This window comes from Equus caballus, chromosome 19 (assembly GCF_041296265.1).
Source record: "Equus caballus isolate H_3958 breed thoroughbred chromosome 19, TB-T2T, whole genome shotgun sequence".
Lineage (NCBI taxonomy): Eukaryota > Metazoa > Chordata > Mammalia > Perissodactyla > Equidae > Equus > Equus caballus.
Window position 1 is genome coordinate 11648300 of NC_091702.1, and position 20656 is coordinate 11668955.

The 20656-nt window shown below is 40.0% G+C and overlaps 2 protein-coding genes across 3 annotated transcripts in view; one reads left to right on the forward strand and one right to left on the reverse strand.

Annotated features, from left to right (window-relative positions):
* Positions 1–20106, forward strand: part of GFM1 (G elongation factor mitochondrial 1) — a 47795-nt gene extending 27689 nt beyond the window's left edge. For both annotated transcript variants that reach the window (XM_070242356.1, NM_001433603.1), the window contains exons 13-18: positions 171–253; positions 10683–10845; positions 12452–12596; positions 17562–17722; positions 18495–18548; positions 18698–20106. In XM_070242356.1, coding sequence (XP_070098457.1) covers positions 171–253; positions 10683–10845; positions 12452–12596; positions 17562–17722; positions 18495–18548; positions 18698–18829 — 738 coding nt within the window. In that variant the 3' untranslated portion in view covers positions 18830–20106. The remainder of the gene's footprint in view (positions 1–170; positions 254–10682; positions 10846–12451; positions 12597–17561; positions 17723–18494; positions 18549–18697) is intronic.
* On the reverse strand, positions 279–6721 carry LOC106781199 (latexin). The gene is made up of 6 exons (XM_023634880.2): positions 6290–6721; positions 5098–5160; positions 3840–4017; positions 3408–3544; positions 859–921; positions 279–611 (listed from the first exon to the last, which is right to left on the reverse strand). The coding sequence occupies exons 1-6, from the start codon at positions 6416–6418 to the stop codon at positions 513–515; spliced, it is 669 nt and encodes a 222-aa protein (XP_023490648.1). The 5' UTR covers positions 6419–6721; the 3' UTR covers positions 279–512.
* Positions 20107–20656: the final 550 nt, after the last annotated feature.

Below are 20656 nucleotides of genomic sequence, written 5' to 3' on the forward strand. Positions count from 1 at the left end.
GTATTGTTTAACATCATGTATCCTTGTAAGATACTTAAATGATTTAAAACATCATTTGCTTATCTATTTAAATGAATGCTTCTAAAGTAGTTAAGATTCTTAGAGTTTTTCTTCTTTTTTATTTTTTTAATTTAAATATACCAAAACATTATCTTCCCTGCTCTTTTTAGAGGATGGAAAGAGAATATGGCTGTCCTTGTATCACAGGAAAACCAAAAGTTGCTTTCAGGGAGACCATTACTGCCCCTGTCCCGTAAGTATGCAACACGAACATCCTATGAGGCGAGAACTGAAGCTTTTTATTATGGGATATACATAGCACTGTTACTGTTATTAAGACGCTTGCACCTCATGGCACTTTATTATGGAAGCTGTATAGTACTGTAATCAAGACATTTGTACTAAGCAACACTTTGGGATTTGTTTGGCCCCTTAAGCTAGATATCAGTGAAGACTGACATACACATCGTTAATAAGCATGTTTACACTTCCTCCAGGGTTAGGGTCTTCATTTATTCCAGTTGTGCTTCCTTGGGCAGACGGCTGCTGTGTTTTACTTTAGTACCATACTGTGGATGCCAGAGAACTTGCATTTGCCAGGGAATAATCTCCTGGAAGCAAAGGAAACTAATGCTATGATAAAATTCAGAAAACAGAGTTGGGCTTACATTTTATTCGAGACAAAACAGTCCTCATAAAGAATAAAGGAAAACAAGTTAAACTGCTACAAGTATGATATACTTCAACCTGGTGTCTATTTGAATTTACACGAATTCTGATTTAAAGTCAAAATTAATAAGACATACTGTGGCTACAAAACTAGTCTCAATTTTCAAATGAAGGCACATGATACTTCACCTGAGATGGAATGTCATGAAGTAGAATGGTATAGTGTAACTCAATGAAGTCATCATTTCTTTGCTATAATAAAAAAATAAAAACCTGCTGTTTAAAACTTAATATCATTGGCAAAAATACTTTAATTTTAAAAATCAGGTTCATTAGTAGATGATTATAATACTTCCACTTAAGTAAAAATAAAATTTGAATGTCATAATTTATTTAGCCTGACAGAAAAACTGTTGTCTTATAAATAAGTTTTCTTTCAAACTACATTTTAAAATCATGAGTTTTCATTTGTTACTCTAAAAATCATTTACCCTTTCTGTTTGGGGTTCTTGTTTTTTGGGGTTTTTTTTGAGGAAGATTAGCCCTGAGCTAACTACTGCCAATCCTCCTCTTTTTGCTGAGGAAGACTGGCCCTGAGCTGACATCCGTGCCCATCTTCCTCTACTTTATATGAGGGACACCCGCCACAGCATGGTTTTTGCCAAGTGGTGCCATGTCCGCACCTGGCATCCGAACCGGCGAACCGCCGAACCGCCGGCCACTGAGAAGCGGAACATGCGCACTTAACCACTGCGCCACCCCGCCGGCCCCGCTCTTTGGGTTTCTAAGTTGTGGTAGCTATTTAAGAGCATTACAGTCTGTAGTTCGTCATTTAAGATTCCTTAATGTTTCGATTGTTCACAGAAGCATCATTTAAGGGATAAACTACTGAAATGAGTGTTTACATTAAAGGAAACCAATTTTGTAATAGAAATTCTTTTAAAAAAATGAAAATAGTAAAATGTAATGAATGCGGTTATCTGACTTTGTCATTAAAGCTTTGATCTGTGCTGCTTCTTGCTTTGGGCATATAAAGTATTTATACCACTAGCTCCACAGAAATATTGCATCCACATAGTTTAAAACCAAGATTATCAAAGGCTGGCCCCGTGGCCGAGTGGTTAAGTTCGTCCGCTTTTCTTTGGTGGCCCGGGCTTTTGCCGGTTCAGATCCTGGGTGGGGACATGGCACTGCTCATCAGGCTATGCTGAGGTGGCGTCCCACATGCCACAACTAGAAGGACCCACAATTAAAATATACAACTATGTACTGGGGAGATTTGGGGAGAAAAAGCAGGGAAAAAAGAAGATTGGCGACAGTTGTTAGCTCAAGTGCCAATTTAAAAAAAAAAAACAATCATCAGAGATCTGCTCTCCTTACACAGGCTCTTTAAGGCTTATAATGGACGTATCAAAACCAGCCCGAGACTCCCAGGGGCAGCACAAGCTCCTGCGGCTTCTTTGGTTAACAGTGATTATAAATGTGACCCCAGGGTCAAATAGAAGTATACTATTCTCTCCTTACAGCATCTTGAAGTAATCCTTTCTTTGAATATATCAACAAAGACTGTCCTTTAAAGATAAGGTAAAAATCAGTAAGGTTCCTTACATGTTGGATCTTAATAGGTAAAGATACATAAGATACATAGCCTGAAGCAGTGGTTAAACCCTTCTGCTGAGATTTTCCTTAATGCTTTCATGAAACTACTAGCACTGTCTTGTACATATTTTGCATAAAAACGTGGCTTGAAATTCATAATTATGATTGTATAGGCTCTGGTACCTGGACCACTTACTCAGTTATTTGAGGCTGTAGTACCCCTATGGGAATCTTGTAACCAAGGTTGATGTCTTCAAAAACGCATTAGAGAAAGGCTGTTTCTTAAAGTGCCACTGTAATATTCACGTTGGGTATTTGGTGTCACACTCTGAGTTGTAAGTGACTGTCCTGCCTCAAGTGCCCATAGGGATCTAATAAGTGGTCGCAAAAGCCTGCAGAGAACGTGCTCCAGCTGCCTGGAGTTTGTCAGCAACGAGCTGACACCGGTCTGCTGGAGAGGCCTGTTCTCCCAACGGAGCTCACTACAACTGTTGGTTGTGGTTTCTTTACAGTATTTTCCTTGTTTTCCATTAGATACTACTGGTTGACATAGTTTTTTCTTTTTAACCTCTTAATAAAGATAAAATCAAAGAATTTATTTTTATTTCTTTAAGGTCCAGAAAGAGGCAGTTCAGAATAGTTATACCAGACGTAAATATTGTAAATTATTTCCAATAATTGCTTGGAAATTATGACTAAATAGATTATAAAAGAAAATTACATATAGCAAGCTTCACAAATCCATGCCAATATTTTTGTTCTGGCTGAGCCGTAGGGAAAACATGCAGCCATGTGTCACAGCAGCTCTGGCACCACCAGCTCTCGGTGGAGGAGCGAAGCAGACATGGTCTCAGTATTGCGTGGCTGCAGTAATTTGACCAAACTTGGGTTGCCAAGGGAAATAATCTATATTAGGCTGAGCACAAAAACTGAATGCCGAATTATCTCTGACTCCAGACTTCACGCTCTTGAAACTGCAGCTTCACGTTCTCTAGCCGTCATTATAACTGACCTCTCTTTCAAAATACTAGGTCTTGAATACAAAGTAACTAAAGGGGCGCTATTTATCCAATCATGAATTATAACACTTTCAGTAAATATTAGCCCTGTTAATAGTGTATTTTATAGAAATTACTTACCACTTGCTTGACAGTTTGAATTTTTACCATTTTATACCATGTGTTTTCAGTAGAATTCTGCCATATTATATAACCACAGGCAACCCAGGCTAAATGTCGAACTGGCTTCATTTCTGGAGATACGTTTCCAAAATTGTCTAGTGAAGGAAACATTTTTATGGTAAATGGAATTATTTTATACATACAGTATTAACCTCTTAAAAAAACCTAAATTCTAAATCTTGTCATAGTTTCCTTGAAATGTGTGCAGAAAATAATTAAGCTATGGATCTATAAAGTTCCAAGGCCTTTTTTTGTTTAATTAGATTGGTAATGAATATTTTTGCAAAAGCCAGTATATTTCCAACATTATGTTAACATAAATTTTGAGCATAGATAATTGATATTGATCTTAAAGTTGAAAAAATATTTTTCCATGGCATATTTATGTACCTGGAATATTTTGTGCTTCTAGTGGTTCCTCCATGGACTTGAGTCTTTGATAAAATGTGTTATCTTCTTCATCTGGGTTCTTTCCGATTTCTCCTTCAAATGTGAAGTTGACTTCTGGTGCAGAATGTTGTCCTGTTGGAGGGTAAAGTACTTCTGCTGTGCAGTCCACTGTAACTTGCTGTGTGAAACATTTTGCAGATGATCTTTACGTGTAGATGGCCATCCATTACTAATTATTGTTCTTTGAGATAGAATGTTTAAGGCATTGGCCCGCTATTGGTGTTGTTTCAGACCTGACTTTGGAGTAACATTCCAGAGGTATCTAATGGGGATGGCCTAATACTTTTCTTAGAGGTATCTAAAAGAGATTGCTTATTTTACAACTTAGAAGGCTTCATAATCCTATAAATTCATCTTAAAACTTTGAATATATTTCAGAATTAATGGGGTATCCATTTGCAAGGCCAGATTTTAGTCTGACTTTATATACCAACTCCAGACGGGTTACTTTTTAAGTCTTTCCGTTACTCTTCGTCTCTACTCCTGAACTAACAGAAATCCTCTCAAGCTCAGATACAGCAATCTGTACCTAGATGTAAATGAGAAGATTGTAGCATTGGTTCTGCGTGGTAAAGACGAGTGTCTAGCAGCTCAAGTGCCTTTTAATGAATCTCCTTATGTTGGCCTATATCTCTTCTGAATTATGCTCAACAAAAGGGCAAGCTTTTTTTAATTACAAGATGGTTATGGTACGAATTGCAGTTCCTTTTAACTTTGTTTCATTAATAGTTTGATAGGTGTGTAATTTTTAAACATTTCCCTGCTCCATTACTGAAAGATTCTTATCTGAACACGGTGCTATTAGTTGGCCATTCTAATACTCATAAATATCTAAAGCACTTGCTTTTTTTAAGTAAAAGAAACCAAAAACAGAATGAGAAAGGCAGACAAAAAAAGTGATGAGAGTAATATTAGGCATGAGTTCAGACTGCCTGATAAGTATATAACATTTTTAAAGGGAATTTATTTGAACTGAAGTATACAGAGTCTGTTTTCTAAATAGCTCAATAGAAATACTTCATGTATCTCAGAATATACAAAAAGAGTAAAAACTGACCCTTGTATGATATCGTTTATTTCGAGGCAGGGATTTCACAACAGCTTTAAAAAAAACCCCAAATTCTATGATTCGATCAGCAAAGGTGCTCTGGAAGATTTAGAATCAAATTTTATTTAATAATAAAGGAGGTTCACTTACTTTTTGGATAATTTCTTCCACAGAAAATTTAAGGCGATACTTATGTCCTCTTCCCGGAATATCCTAAAATTAAGAAAATGTGGTGAGTTATTATAACAATAACGCAGTTCTTTGCATTGTTAGAAGAACCCATTCTCCTTTGGTTGGGCGGCTGACTGGGAAGGGTAAAATGATTAGAGCCTTAGACCTTGAAAAATGCATGTCACCGTGTATGTAACATCTAAGTTAGCAGGTCCTCTATCAGGTTTATTTTGGATGAGAACAGAAGGGTGGGATAAAAGCATATAGGAACAAAATGGGTTACAATTCACTTTCATTCATCAGAGGACTTCAACCTCTGGGTCTGTGATCCTAACTTCTCTACAGAAGAAATTTTGAAACAGCCTTTAATTCTAAAGACAATAAACAGAATACACCGTCGAAAAGATTTTTCATAAAGTCCTGTGTACCCTCCAGATAGTGTTCGGTGAAGCTGAATTAATTCTATTGAGGCAGATTAGTGTGGAGTGGTGAGAGATGTTTAGTACTGTTTTTACTTGTATGGTTGGTGGACCTGCAAAAAGAGACTTTAACAAATTTTATAACAGTAAGACAAACATTTAGGGATTTCACCTTTCAATCAAGATACAATTGAAAGTTTACGCTTCATTATGCTGTCTGATGCAGTTTTGAAATAACACCTCCTCCCTGTCAGCGCTTAAAGACTGTAGCAGTTAAACTTATGTCGGATAAATAAGGGAGGACCTCAGAGCCCTTAGAATTTAGTAAAATGACAGCGAACGCAGTGACTGCTGAGGCCTTAAGCATTTAATTCACTCCTTTAGCCGGAGGAAGCACGTCTCTTACGGAGTCAGCGGCAGGAGTGTTGGGGTGGTTCAGGCGAAGGTTCGGGCCACAATGCTTTTACTCTCGGACTTTGGTTGTCGCTTTCTCCTGCTGTTTCTCCCCCTTCATTATGGTCAAAGCGTCTGATAAGGGTTGGTCTTAAAATGTAAGCAACGAAGACTCGTTCGCAGGACAGGAGCTTTTGTAGGTGCGGACTGGAGTAGTGGGGGAAGCGCAGGAGCGGCGCCCGCAGGTCTCGCCGGGGAGAGGGGAGAGGGGAGAGGGCCGCCCCGCGCCGAGAGCAGTCCCCTGGCCCGAGGGCCGTGGAGGCCGACTCGCTGTGTCCGCCCGTCCGCCGCGGACTCACCTCCCTGCTGGCCTGGCGGACGGTCTGCACCAGGAACACCCTGTGGGGGCTCCCCTGCTGGTAGTTGATGCAGTTCTCCGCCACCGAGGCCGCCTTGGCGGCGGGGTGCTCTGTCGGCGGGATTTCCATCTCGGGCAGCGGCGGCCGGGCGGCAGGCTGCTGGAGCTCGGCGGCCGGGCGTCGGCTCCTCCTCGCTCCCCGCTCGCCCCTCCCTGCCCGCTGCCCGGAGTCAGGAAGTCGCCCGCCTGCTCCCGGCTTCCGCGTGCTGGAGCCCCTGGTCCCGGCGGGAGCGGCGTGCGGGCGGGACTTCGTCCTTCCTGCTCCCAGCCTGGCCCGCAGTGCGGGGCGGGGCTTTCCGGACTCCGCCCCTCGGGGCGATGCCCCCGGCCCTGCATATTCCGCCCGCGACAGGAGCGCGGCTCCCTTCCACGCCACGCACCGTGACGGGCGCCGGGCGCAGTGCGGGGAAGCGCCGGGTCCTGCGCGGTTCCCATCCCTTCGTTTCCCGCCCGTCGAGGGCGTCCAGGAACAGGCTTGCTCATCCCCGACTTTTGTAGGGTTGGACCACTTCTGACCAAGAGTATGCGACTGCGAACTGTGGCATTAGTTTGGAGGATTATGTAATTTGGATCAGGAGAGAGACAAAAATGCACCTGCAGCCCTCTCGCCCTTTACTGATCTTAGAAAGATGAGGTTTTGATATAACACCATGCTTCCAAGTTTCTGATTCACTGAAATTTTTACTTTCAAATAAGTACTTTAAACTTTCCAAAGCCCTACATTGAGGTAGCTTCTAACAAAAGCAGGATTTTTAAAGCTGCTTAAGCAAGCGCAGACTTTCAGCAGGCCTTGCGTTTCCACTCTCTAGATCTCCTCATTACCTTCTTGTGTCACCTTTAAAGGAACTGCTGGGTTTGCTCTGGATCAGGAAGCTAAGGTTCCTTGTCGTTACGCGTGTGACCAAACTGTCCCTTTAGCTTGTTGGCTTGGAAATAAAGATTCTTTGCTCTTTTTCTCAAAATGGAGTTTTGAAGGCTCTTTGAGTAGACATATGTTGTGGTGATGCTTTTTTAAAAAAAGTTAACAAAAATGTATTTGTAATATGTTGTTTTCCTCAGAAACCCTTTTCAATTTATTTGTAAATAAAGTCTTTCTATCGAGGAAGTAGCTTTTTAAAAATAGTAAGCACTAAGGCATTTCCCATCCTTTCTAGTTATATTAGCCAACAACTGTCAAGTCACTGGAGGATGAATGGGTTAGTTTTTCTTCTGAAGGCTTTTTCTAAAAGATTGAAGGTTTTTTGCAGGGAAGGGTGGTGACTCATTCATCCTTTGGCCAACCTTTTAGGTTGTCATTGTGTGTATGTGTGTGAATTGTTTGAATTATGTGCTCCTTTCATAGTGTCCAGGAAAGAGTGGCTGAGTACATTCTGATGACGCAGAAAGAACTTTTTGCTGCTAATGAAATTTTATTTTTTTGGTGAGGAAGATTAGCCCTGAGCCAACATCTGTGCCAATCTTCCTGTATTTTGTATGTGAAACGCAGCCACAGGGTGGCTTGGCAAGCGGTGTGTATGTCTGCGTTCTGGATCCAAACCTGTGAACCCTAGGCCACTGAAGCAAGCCCACGAACTTAACCGCTATGCTACTGGGCTGGCATCTGATAATAAAATTTTAAGGTTTCACAATTAGCTGGTTAACATCTCCTGTGTTATTACCAGTTAGAGTTGTGAGAAGTACAATATGTGAGCTTGCTAGATGAAGTCACCATTTTGAAGCTTTGTGAATACAATTATCATCTCTGTAGATCAAGACTGATAACATGTTATGACACATCAGGCATTTACTAAAAGTACACATACCGATTTAGGTTCTTTTTAAAATAGAATTATTACACTAAAAGAAATTAACTGCCTATTTAGGTGTTAAATAAACTACATTAAGAGAATCTCATTCCTGTATTTGAGTCCTTGAAATCTTAGTTGCTTGCTAAGGCTTCACAAATGGTTAGTCAAGAGATCATTATCCTTAAACTTGAGTATGTGTGGATTACCTTGAAAGTAACAAAATTATTATGAGTCTCTGGCATCAGGTAAATTAAATTGTTATAGCTTTATATAACTATATGAACATAAAACTAAGTAAAAATGCCTCTGGCTTACAACTTTGGTACGACTATAAAATTAAAAGAAATCTGCAAAATAGAAACAATAAAACCAACACAATTCTAATTAACATCAATTGTAATGAGTCGTGATGTTTTGCCAAAACTAAATTCTGCAGCACGCCAGTGGTCTGGCAGAGGGCATGGGTTCTTTTACCTTCAGCTTTCCTATTAGCTGCCTACCAAGTGATGTCTTCCTTCTTCCACCTCTTCTCTACTGGAGCTACTGTAAAATCTGTCTTTGTGCAGCGCCCCCAATGGCTTTTGAAGTGAATGCATTATTTGCAGGTTAAGTTAGTTTATATTTTTATTAGCCTTCTAGAAAAATGTTTGATTAAGAGCATTGGTTTTGGTGCAAATCCTGGCTCTGCCACTTAATATCTTTATCACATCTGGCAAGTTACCTAGCTTCTCTGACCCTCAGGTCTCACGTCTGTAAAATGGTGATAAAAATAGTATCTACTTCCTGGGTTTGTGGTAAAGAACAAGTAAGACAATCCATAAAAGTGTTTGACACAAGCCTGGCACATAGGTGTTTTGTAATTTGGCACCCAGTTGATTGTGAACCCAGCCACGGTCCCTGAAACTGCACGGGTGACTTGTTTGCGAGTTGGCCTCCAGAGCAGCACTGTCTGGTAGCACTTTGTGCAGGGGTGGAAGTGTTCTGTCCTTGTGTCCCCTACAGGAGCCACTCTCCACATCTGCCTGTTGACCCTTGAAATGTGACTGCTGCAATTGAATTTTTAATTTTATTTAATTTTAATTAATTTAAATCTGAATATCCATGCTTAGTGATTACCATATAGAGAGCACATCTCGAGTATGTTGTATAGATGTTATATTGTTGTCAAATCAAAAACAAAATTTACAATGTCCCAGAGAACTCGTGCATCCCTGAGGATATGCCAGCGGGCTGCGCTGTTGCAATCTGGTCAGTATCCTGCGGGGACTTGGCAGTTGCTTCTCTTCTGCTTTCCTTCTCAGTTCTGAGAGCTGTTTTTCCCCTCCCAGGAAGTTAGCCTTTTGGCGGTTTTTCCCCTGCCCATCCTGAAGTCTTGCCCTCTGGAAGACTGTTGAAACGCACTTCCTCTGGCATGTTCACACTTGGCGTCTTTATGAAGTCTGCTTGTTGCGAGCTGGCAAAAATTGATACTTTTGGGGATTTTTTTGAGGAAGATTAGCCCTGAGCTAACATCCGTGCCCATCTTCCTCTGTTTTATATGTGGGACGCCAGCCACAGCATGGCTTGACAAGTGGTGTGTAGGTCCGCACCCGGGATGGGAACTGGGGAACCCCAGGCCACTGAAGCGGAACGTGCAAACTTAACCACTGCCCCCCCTCCCCTGGACTGGCGCCTGATAGTTACTTTCTGAACACCGCTCGGAGATCTGTCTGCAGGATCTCACACTCATTAATGTCCATTTACCTGCAGTTGTCTGCAGAAAATTTGAAAGCAGCTGGCCTCTTCCATTTTAACAGTCTTGAGGAAGGTTTCAGTTTAAAGGAAGAAATGCTTTGTGAACAGTAGATACTCAAGAAATGTTTTTTCAATGAAGTAGTAGCTTATGTTTACGTATGTTAAATATGTATGCAAAATGCTTATTCTGTCATACTTCTGTTGGCGGTAGTGGTTTGACGTAAACGCCTGTGCCTATATATGTTTCTATTTGAATGGCTTTCTTATGTTACTCATTTTGAGGTGTTCATTATTCCACTTGAAGCTCCCTGCTCTTGAATTGTTCCAGTCTGTGATGTCCAAGCAGTAAATCAAATAGGCACTATCTGAATAAGTTACCTGCGGGGCGCCTGCTTTCAACTAACTGTCCTCAGTGTAGAGACTGAAGGAAGGAACACTGCGTGGCCAGGAAGGGAGGCGTTCCAGGAGAAGTGGGCAAGCTCTTCAGAGTGCCAGAACAAGAACCGTAGACTGACTGACTATTTTAGTCACTCGACTTTTACTTTTTTCTACTTGTGAATTTCGGAATTCGCAGAATTAAAACCATGGATTACTTTGGTGGTGTTCCCCACCCCCACTTCCAAGTAAGAACAGAAAGGAGAGGATTCCTTTTTAAATAAATTCTACAATAAAATTTCATAGCAAAGCTATCATATTCAAAGGAAAAAGTTAAAATGATGAAATGTGGCTTTTCACTTAAATTAGAAGTTATTTCGTTTTGGTAATTACATAATGTTATATTGATTTTGTTTTTTCTTCTTAAATCACTTTCAGGTTTGAGTTTACACATAAAAAACAGTCAGGTGGTGCAGGTCAGTTTGGAAAAGTGATAGGCGTTCTGGAGCCTCTGGACCCAGAGAACTACACTAAGTTGGAGTTTTCAGATGAAACATTCGGGGCAAATATTCCAAAGCAGTTTGTGCCTGCTGTAGAAAAGGTAAAAAACAACAACAAAAAACTGTCTTGCATTTTTTTTTTAAATCAAAAACAGTTTATTAGGTGTTAAATTACATTTCCATCACAGTGTCTTCCATGATTCATTTTAATTACGGTCCTGCTTCTTTATCTGATTGTCCAGCTTTCCATCTGATTTAGAATCTTTAATTCGTTAAGTTCAAGAGCTATAAATATATGCTGTGACAATGATGGGAAACCATTCTGTTTCTTAATCATAGTTATTCTATTTCTCTTGATAAATTGAAGCCTCTTCGTTGATTGTAATCAGCAGTTGAAATTTGTAGTCGTCGTTAGGGTCTGTGAAAGTTTTAGGGGCACTGTTGTAGTTGGATAATCATTTGTCACGAGTGCCCACACTTGGGTGCTGCCAGCGTCCCTGCGCCTGATCAGCGTGCTCTTTGGTCAGTCGCGGTGTGCAGAGCCAGTTTCTTCGTTTGTAAACCAGCAATAAGATACTTAAGCTTGAACCTGTCGCTGCAGTGAGGCTCCGGTGAGCTGCTGTGACATTCCTGGGAGCCGCGACGTGCTGTGTACACGTAGGGCTGGTGTGTTGGCTCTGGAGGTCCCTGCTTTCAGGAATGTTGTAAACCTTTAGCAACTGTCTGTTCTTATAGATTGGGGTTTTTAGTGTTTTTTTTTAACCTGTTAACTTAGAAATCTTTATTAACAGATTATAATTTTGGTTTCAGTGGTGGTAGCATTTTTTGTGATTAGTATATTTCATTCGTTATACTTTATTTCAGGACAATATTTTGTTCACACACTTTTAAATTATCTTCTGTTCTCCATGATAAACAGAGGTGAGGGAGAGCTTAGATGTTCACATACAGAGTTTACAGCTTTGAAATCTCAGAAATGTACCGTATGGGGAGCTGTATGATTGTCTTGCCAAGAAAAACTCACTTGATTTGTAGGAGCTCTACAAATATTTAAGTGATTGAATGAAAAAGAATTGCAAACTTATCAAATTGTGTTCTTTAATATGTATAGTTTATTGTATATCAGTTATACTTCAATGAAGCTGTCTTTTAAAAAAAGAATTTCATTTGGAAAACTGAAATTACTTTTTAATTCCAGCTCTTACTGACGTTTGTGTAACAGTAAAGTAATCTGCCAATGAGACAAAGCAATAATAGGTGTATGGCAGGAGCTCAAGACACAGCTGTTGAGTAAACGCCAATTTTGTTGGAGGTTTGCTTTTAGGGTGTTCCTTAGATCTGCCTTTCCTCTGTTTCCTCCTTGTAAAATTAAGATCATGCTGTCTCTGTAATGGGTTATGAGAGTTAAGGAAGTCCTGAAGATGAGATTATGAGAAAGTGGTTATTAGCACTTCCAGCATCACTTCCAGACCAGCTCACACTTTAAGTAATATGCTTTTCCAAGGGATTGCTCATCTCAATGCCACAATGATAAAACTTAAACAGTAAAGCTGTTCAACTTTCTTAAGTTCCTTTCTTGAGGAGTGAAATATAGCATTCATAAAAATGTTAAACTTGTGAATACTAAAATGGGGGAGAGGGGCTTCTTGGTAATTCATCCACAAGTGAAATCCACTTACTCCAGAAGTTGTGTTCATTCATTAACAGGGGTTTTTGGATGCCTGCGAGAAGGGCCCTCTTTCTGGTCACAAGCTCTCTGGGCTCCGATTTGTCCTGCAAGATGGAGCACATCACATGGTTGATTCCAATGAAATCTCTTTCATCCGTGCAGGAGAAGGCGCGCTTAAACAAGGTACTCTGTGTCCTGGCTCTTGCCGCATCACTGTATCTGTTTCCCCTGGTGGACCATCAGAGCCTCAGAAGGCAGCGCTGTGTTTTGGTCTTCTCCCCTGAGAACACTAGGCAGCACACCAGGGAACGTGGAAGGCCCTGGGCAAATATTTATAGAATCGGGGGCCGGCCCCATGGCCGAGTGGTTGAGTTCTCGCGCTCTGCTTCGGTGGCGCAGGGTTTCGCTGGTTCGGATCCTGGGCGCTGACATGGCACTGCTTGTCAGGCCATGCTGAGGGGGCATCCCACATGCCACAACTAGAAGGACCCACAACTAAAAATATACAACTATGTACCGGGAGGCTTTGGGGAGAAAGAGGAAAAATAAAATCTTTGAAAATATATAAATGTATTTATAGAATCACAGTGAGGATAGATTACTGTCTTCTCTTTCTTGCAAAATTAAAAGCCTACTTTGTTCTCTCCTAAATTATCTGATGTTTTTCGTATGTTTAAATTAATGGATAATCTGTCAGTTCTATTTTTAATAGAGAAGATAGAAATGCTCAGAATTCTGAGAAAATTTTAAACAAACATTAACTACAGTAGTGCTATTTTTGGTGACTTACTCAGATGTCAGGAAATCCATAAATTTGCAATTTTTTCATGTATGACATTATAGGCTTTTAGGCATTTTGAGAATGGCACAGTATTTTGAAAGAATTCAGTAAACCCTATTCCCAGTGCAGACCTCTTGCCAAACTGCTAAAATTGTCAACCTTTTTCACACAGAGTAATATGTGTATTAAAACCCTGATGAACCAGAACCCTAAGTAATTGCAAATACATCTGATTTATTGCTTTTAAGAGAGGAAAGCAAATGACAACACAGCAGTTTGACCTCAGGCTTTTTAACAAAGGAACTTCCGAGTTGTGTCCCGAAGCCAGAAAGGTCCCTCTCTGTCGTCTCTTCCACGCCCGTTACATGGTGATTCGTTAGGATGCCCAGAAGTGTCTCTACACAGGGGAAGGATATGATGATTCAAAACATTTCAGAAATATTTCTGTCCAAGAGGGTCAAAATGGACAGTAGAAAATTAGGTAAATCGTAATACATTTCCTAAGCATTCTGTAAATCAGGATTTTATTGATTCTGTGTGAGTTTTGGACTTGACGTTGTTTTTGGTCTGTTTGCATCTGCGATCAGATGTGGGGCAGTGGTTGGAGGATGTTTCTCATTCCTTGGGCAGGTTGCTAGTTCCTTATTTTCCTTACCTGCCTCACTTACAGTGATGGGAGCCGCAGTGACCTGTGTTAGTTTCTCAGTTGTGAGAGGGGAGGGGCTGCTCCATCTCCTTCATGTGAGCTGCCTCACTTACAGTGATGGGAGCCGCAGTGATCTGTGTTCTAGTTTCTCAGTTGTGAGAGGGGAGGGGCTACTCCATCTCCTTCATGTGAGCTGCCTCACTTACAGTGATGGGAGCCGCAGTGATCTGTGTTCTAGTTTCTCAGTTGTGAGAGGAGAGGGACTGCTCCATCTCCTTCATGTGAGCTGCCTCACTTACAGTGATGGGAGCCGCAGTGATCTGTGTTCTAGTTTCTCAGTTGTGAGAGCGGAGGGACTGCTCCATCTCCTTCATGTGAGCTGTCTGTTAAAACTGCATTGGGAATCTCTGATCTGGAAATCTTGTCACAGTCTGAAGACTGTGTTAATAGAAAAAGGGGAAATAAAATCACAAAGAACATAAGACTTTGTTAGGCATAATTCAGGTTAAAACACCTGCCTCTTGCCCTCTAGGTGTTTAACACTTTAATAAATCTAAACTGACAAATTAGTTGTAATCACTTCATATTCCTTTTTTCAGCTTTGTGGAGGTATAATTGACAAATAAAATTATAAGATATTTAAAGCATACAATGTGATGATTTGATAAATGTATATACGTTGTGATACTTTTTTTAAAAACTACAGTTAAAACAAATTAGAAATCGCCAATTGTTCCATAGTGGTTCTTGACTGGAAATAGATATCTTTCTTGGAGATAAAAGTTATGTAAAGTGAGGTAGTTGGTGTAGTTATCAATTAACAATGAGCCTCATCGTTTTTAATTGCTCTTAGATGAAATGTAAACAAACATGGATGTATACGCCCATAATATACACACACATATCCATGAAAAAAGTCTGTATGTCTGTGAATATTAACTAAACAGGTGAATATGTACCATTTAATTTTTAATTATTTAAGTGTACAAATATTATTAAGTATGGTTAGTTGCCTGGCAGGTGTGCAAAGGAAAAGCACCAGATAATTGAATTGAGAAGTGTTGAGTTGTTTTGCCAGATAAACAGTACAAATAAGCAGGGTGCTAGCATGAAAAATGAATTACTTTGCTGTTTCTTCATCTGATTCTTATTTCTCCATGACTGAAAGACTAGAGAGTAAAGAGGTGAAAGGAAGTTTTTGCCAAGCTCAGTAAGAAAATCAGCTTTTCATGCATATACCTCCCTTGAATGCCATATCAGAGTTTTAGGGTGAAAATGTTAATAAATGAGCTTAGTAGCACAATAGCTTATAACTTATCAACTATTTTCTATTGTCAGAGTTGGAGGAAAAATAGTCCAAATTCTCATGTATTTTTCATTAAAAAGATGAAAACTGGAACTATTTTCAGTCACGATTTAAACTTTGTGCCTGAGATTAATCAGTGATGTAGCTAAAACTGAAATGTGAAATTGAATGTTCTTTCTGGTCATGTTTCACCTTAGGGATGTGACTGTTGCTGTCATTTTCTCTGGCCAGTTTTTAGAAAGAGCACTATGCTTGGTCTCCCCAGAAACGTTGGACCTGTAGCCACTCTACTAAAGGCCTACCCAGAGGCATGGTTAGCTCATGTAACTCGACAGTGCCCCGTTTGCCATCGCTTGCCCCATTGCATGATGGGCTTTGAGTTTGTATCCTGGCTGTACTCCATGCTTACTGTGTGGAAATCGGGAAGTCATTGGAACTTCCCCTCGGCTGCTTAGAGACACTAATTCCACAATATTAAATGAGAATGTACTTGAAAACACTTGCACATACCTATTTGGGCATAATGGATGCTAATCCCTCTTCCCTTCATATTACCTTTGACCTAGCACTGTGCCTTGCCACACATTCCCTGACCTTATGTCTCAGAGGGGTCATAATAACATTTATTGATCAGTTATGTGCTCTGTATTATGCTGAGTACGTGAATGATCATATTTTGTCTTCACAGTGACCTTACAGTTGAGAAAATTGGGACTCAGAGCAGTTAATTGAATGGCCCATGGTTATACGCTAGTTAGTGGTGGGGCTGAGAGTTAAACCCTAGACTGGAGTCCTCGCCCTTGACCACCTCCTCACACAGCCTCTTCAGCGCCTGGCCTGGTGTTAGCAACGTTCTTCCTGCTGGGCTGAAACAGAAGCATTACCACCTCTACCCACCACTTTAGGCTCAAAAGGTCCTGTGATGATGTTGGTATTTTTACTTCCTATCTTACGAAGCTACAGACCACGTGGATCTGCTTGAGGGAAAATTGTTTTTAGGACTTGGCTGCCGTGTGACTGTTGAAAAACTGCAGGGTGAATTAGCTCTGGGCTTTGTCACCTGGAATGGGGTTAGTGGAAAGCATGGATAAGGGCAGTCTTGGGAAGTGAGTGAGGAGGTGGATTTAAGAAGGAAGGGAGCAGGGTGAGGGAGCATGAGACTGAGAACTGAACAGGCTCCTCCACAGTTAGGTGACGGGCACTGTGCCCTTGGCGCCTGCCTTCGCTTTAAATCTGACCCCTTCGCAGTCCAGCTCTCCTAGATGGCTGACCTGCTGAGAAGACTGGACAATGGACAACTAGATCTGCGTGTGTCTGCTGGCGTCCCCCTCTCTGGCTGCCTTCGTCTATATTAATTGCGTTCGTTAGAGCCCAGGAAGCCCTGCCCTTGTGATAACCCAAGAAGTTCCAAGCAGGAGAGCTGTAGCTAGAGTCTAGGGTTGTCAGTGTGCTGCTTTAGAGGAATGCGCAGGTTCTGCAGGGCGCAGCTCATGAAGCTTAGGAGCCTGCAAAGTTCAGTTATTCCTCTTTTTGGAACAAAATTCACTAATTAGAACTAATTGGTCACAGGTAGGTCTGAGCTAGGATACGATTTGAATTAGAAAATATTTCAAAGGAATGCAAATATGTTAAATGGCTGTTCTGATAATTATACTTAAGCTAATAGTGTCATTAGAAGTACTTTAAGAATATACAAGAATGATTGCTATTTGGTTTATTAGACACAATGTCTTTGTTTTGTAGGTGAGGAAACTTGAGATTGAACAGATGGTGTTTTTCCAAAAGGCATATAACTTGTTAGAGGCAGAGCAGAAACTAGAAAGTTGGTTTTCTAGTTCTCTATCCGGTGTTGAAATTGTTCAGTGTAGACAAGGAAAGACCAATCTCAGGCATGACTTGATTATCATCTCCAAGTATATGACGGTGCCCTCAGCCCCACTCCCGCCCATGATAAAAAGTTGTTGTCTTACAGTTCAAAATAACTGTCTGCCAGGAACCAACAAGAAAGGATGGGTTTGCCCTGGTCAAAGACTTAACAGTTTGTGTCTTTTCTCCTGAAGGTTTTCAGGAGAGAATAAGTTACCCTCAGCTCAATAATTTTGGTAAAGGACTTGATCGAATGTTGTTTTAAGACCCCTTTCATATTATTCTCTGCAGCTTAATGATTTTAAGGATAAAAATATGGTAATGGAAGTACTCTTACTAGAATGAAGTGTTATCTTATTGGAACTTGCATTTGGAAGAGTAACTGTTCCTGCTGCTAGGAACTGAGGCTCATCAGAAATTGTAACCTCATTGTTGGTGTGCGGACCTTGGGAGAGCAGCATCCAGCTCCCTTTTGTGGATCTAGATAGAAAAGAGTCCCAGTTTGTTTAAAGATGAATAAACTAATTTATTTATTTTTTTAAAATCCAGCCTTGGCAAATGCAACGTTATGTGTCCTTGAGCCTATTATGTCTGTGGAGGTTATAGCCCCAAATGAATTTCAGGGATCGGTGATTGCAGGAATTAACCGGCGCCATGGGGTAATCACCGGACAAGATGGAATTGAGGACTATTTCACGTTATATGCAGACGTAAGTACTGTTCTCACTGACAATCTTGCTCTTATTAACCACAAGAGGGAATCAGAGTTAGCTTTAGTTTTTGGAGATTGTAGAGCAAGTCGACACATTGCCCTGGCTGTTTGAGTGTTGGATTTGTGTCTCATGTATGTGTGGCAATTTCTATAATTTGCTGTTAGAACAACTCTTAAGTGCAAAAGCTAAAAATAAGATTCATTTCATTGAGGCCTTTTGTGAATATGTCATTTTCTTAGATTTATAGTTAACCTTTCTTTCTCTTTATAGCTTTATTTGCATAACTGCTTTATTATGTTCTTTCTCATTTATTGGGAAATATTTCATTGCTTTGCTAAAATGTACCTTGCTTGACTTAAATCTTGGGAGCAAGGGTTTATCACATTATAGAAAGCCTCCTAGAAGATACAGCTATCAGCGTATCACTGAAGTGTCCAAAGGAAGGTTGTATTAACGTTTTCACAGAAGAAACACTTCTGAATGCCTGAGCTGCAGCCAGAGAAGTGGGTGGGGATGAGGGAAGGCTGTCGGTGGCGGCCACTCTGAAACTCAAAGATCTGCTTTCCACTTGTGACTGTCAAATGAAATTATTTTCAAATAAGGTCTCTACTTTCAGTAAAACAAAAATGTTTCTCTTTGGCTGTTAATTCTTTTAAGCCAGAGTACTTAGTAGAAATGTGAGTCTAAAGGAATTAAGTGGCTAAGGCTTTTCTGTTTTTCTCAAATATTCTTCCATAAGCAATGCTGAAATGTCACTGCTTGTTTTCAGGTCCCTCTAAATGATATGTTTGGTTATTCCACTGAACTTAGGTCATGCACAGAGGTAAGCAAGCATCTAAACTTTACTTCTTGCCCTTCAAGAGACCACCCTACAAAATGATCAAATTTATGAAATCTTCTCTTTGCATGACTTTGATAGTTGTTAAAAAAAAAGAAAGAAAGAAAATCTCTCCTTTTTTTTTACACTCCTAGGGAAAGGGAGAATACACAATGGAGTACTGCAGATATCAGCCGTGTTCACCGTCCACACAAGAAGGCCTCGTTAATAAGTATTTGGAAGCTACAGGTCAACTTCCTGTAAAAAAAGGAAAAGCCAAGAACTAACCTTTCTCACTTTAAGTTGACAAACTGAATCTGCAAGGTTTAGATACTTTAATGGATTCCAGCGGAATGGATTCAAGCTGAAATAAATTTTAGAAGCCCTTCCTGTTTTGTTTAGGAGCTTCTATTATATTCAAAGATAATTCTATGTATATCTCAACTCGATTGGTTTTATGGTTCATTGAAAAACCTCAAATAAAATATGATTATTACTGAAATATATTTAATATTTATCTAAGGGGAGAAGAGACTAATTTCAGTTATACTTCTGAGCTTAGAATATATGTTAACTTCCTTTCCAAAATTTTTATCGTAAGAATTTTCAACATATAGAAAAGCTGAAACAAACAGTATAAATAACAGCATGTATCTTCTATCTAAACAACGAACAATCTTGTTAACAGTTTATCAGATAGTAATTTGTTTTGTCATATTTGCTTTATCTGTTTGTCTATCATTTGCCTACCTATCTCTTTATTTAAAAATTTTTTTTTAATTATTGTTTTGCTGAATACTTGAAAGTGAATTGCATAAATCATGATGCTTCTTGGAGTGTCCTTTTTTTTTTTGTGCTGAGGAAGATTTGCCCTGAGCTAGCATCCATGCCAGTCTTCCTCTATTTTGTATGTGGATTGCCACCACAGCATGGCTGCTGACAAGTGATGTAGGTCTGCACCCGGGAACTGAACCCAGGCCACCAGAGTGGAGCCACCAGACTTAACCGCTAGGTCACCGGGCTGGCCCTGGAGTGTCATCTTTTAATGAGCAGCCTTTTTTGTTCAAGTGGATTCCATGTGTTCTTAATGGAGAATGTTTTTCAGATTCTTCATTGGGATATTAAAATGCTAGCTAAATTTCCAGCTGTTTTATATATAACCAACTGCTTCAATTTGTGACTTGTCCAAATTTATAACTGCCTTCCTTGCAGACCTGTGAAACGAAGAACAGCCCCTTGCACATGCTCTTCTTGTCTCTGTTCTTCTGAATGTCTCTGCGGCTCTAAAAAGAAAATAGAGTTTAAAGAGTTGCTGACCAGTCAGTTTCATTCACATAGTAAATTCTAGTTGAATTTGAGTCTGTTTGAATTTATCATATATTGTATTCATGGAGAGTGTGAAAGAACAAATGTTAAGCTTTTTTTCCTAGAATGAGGTGGACTTTCCCAGGTACTTTTACCATGCTGTTCCGAATTGCTTCATCCAGAAAAATCATCTGATGTGATAGATAACATCCTAGTCCTTTCTCTTGTGGATAATAGAAATAAAATAACTTTTAAATTCCTTTGTTTTTCTTGACTTATAGATTTGGCTTTATGACTTAAGCCTTCTAGGCTTTTTAAAAAGTTTTTTAAAAGTGTTTAAGACTTTTTAAAAAGTGTTGAAGACATGTTTTCAAGGCATTTGCTAAATACAGCTGTCCCTCGTATCCACAGGGATTGGTTCCATGACCCCTTCTGATACCCAAAGGATGCTCAAGTCCCTTGTATAAAATGGTGCAGTATTTGCATATAAACTAAACATATCCCCCCATACAATTTAAGTCATCTTTAGATTATGTATAATACCTAATACAGTGTAAAAACTATATAAAGAGTTGTTATACTGTATTGTTTAGGGAATAATGACAAAGAAAAAAGTCTGTACACGTTCAGTACAGACACAACCATCATAGGCCTTTCTGTCCATGGTTGGTTGGATCCGCAGATGTGGAAGCCTCGTATATGGAGGGCTGACCATGCTTTAAACACATTATCTAATTTAGTTTTCACAACCTTATGAAAGTAGGTACTATTATGATGTCCCTTTTGTAATAGAGGAAGCAGAAGCACAG

Bases quoted from the DNA above. Each gene is read 5' to 3' on its own strand.
- LOC106781199 (XM_023634880.2), bottom strand. From the start codon at position 6,418: ATGGAAATCCCGCCGACAGAGCACCCCGCCGCCAAGGCGGCCTCGGTG. The intron at 5,161-6,289 runs GTGAGTCCGCGG...TCTTAATTTTAG, and splicing joins TCCGCCAGGCCAGCAGGGAG to GATATTCCGGGAAGAGGACA. The intron at 3,545-3,839 runs GTACATAAATAT...TTCCTTCACTAG, and splicing joins AGAAGCACAAAATATTCCAG to ACAATTTTGGAAACGTATCT.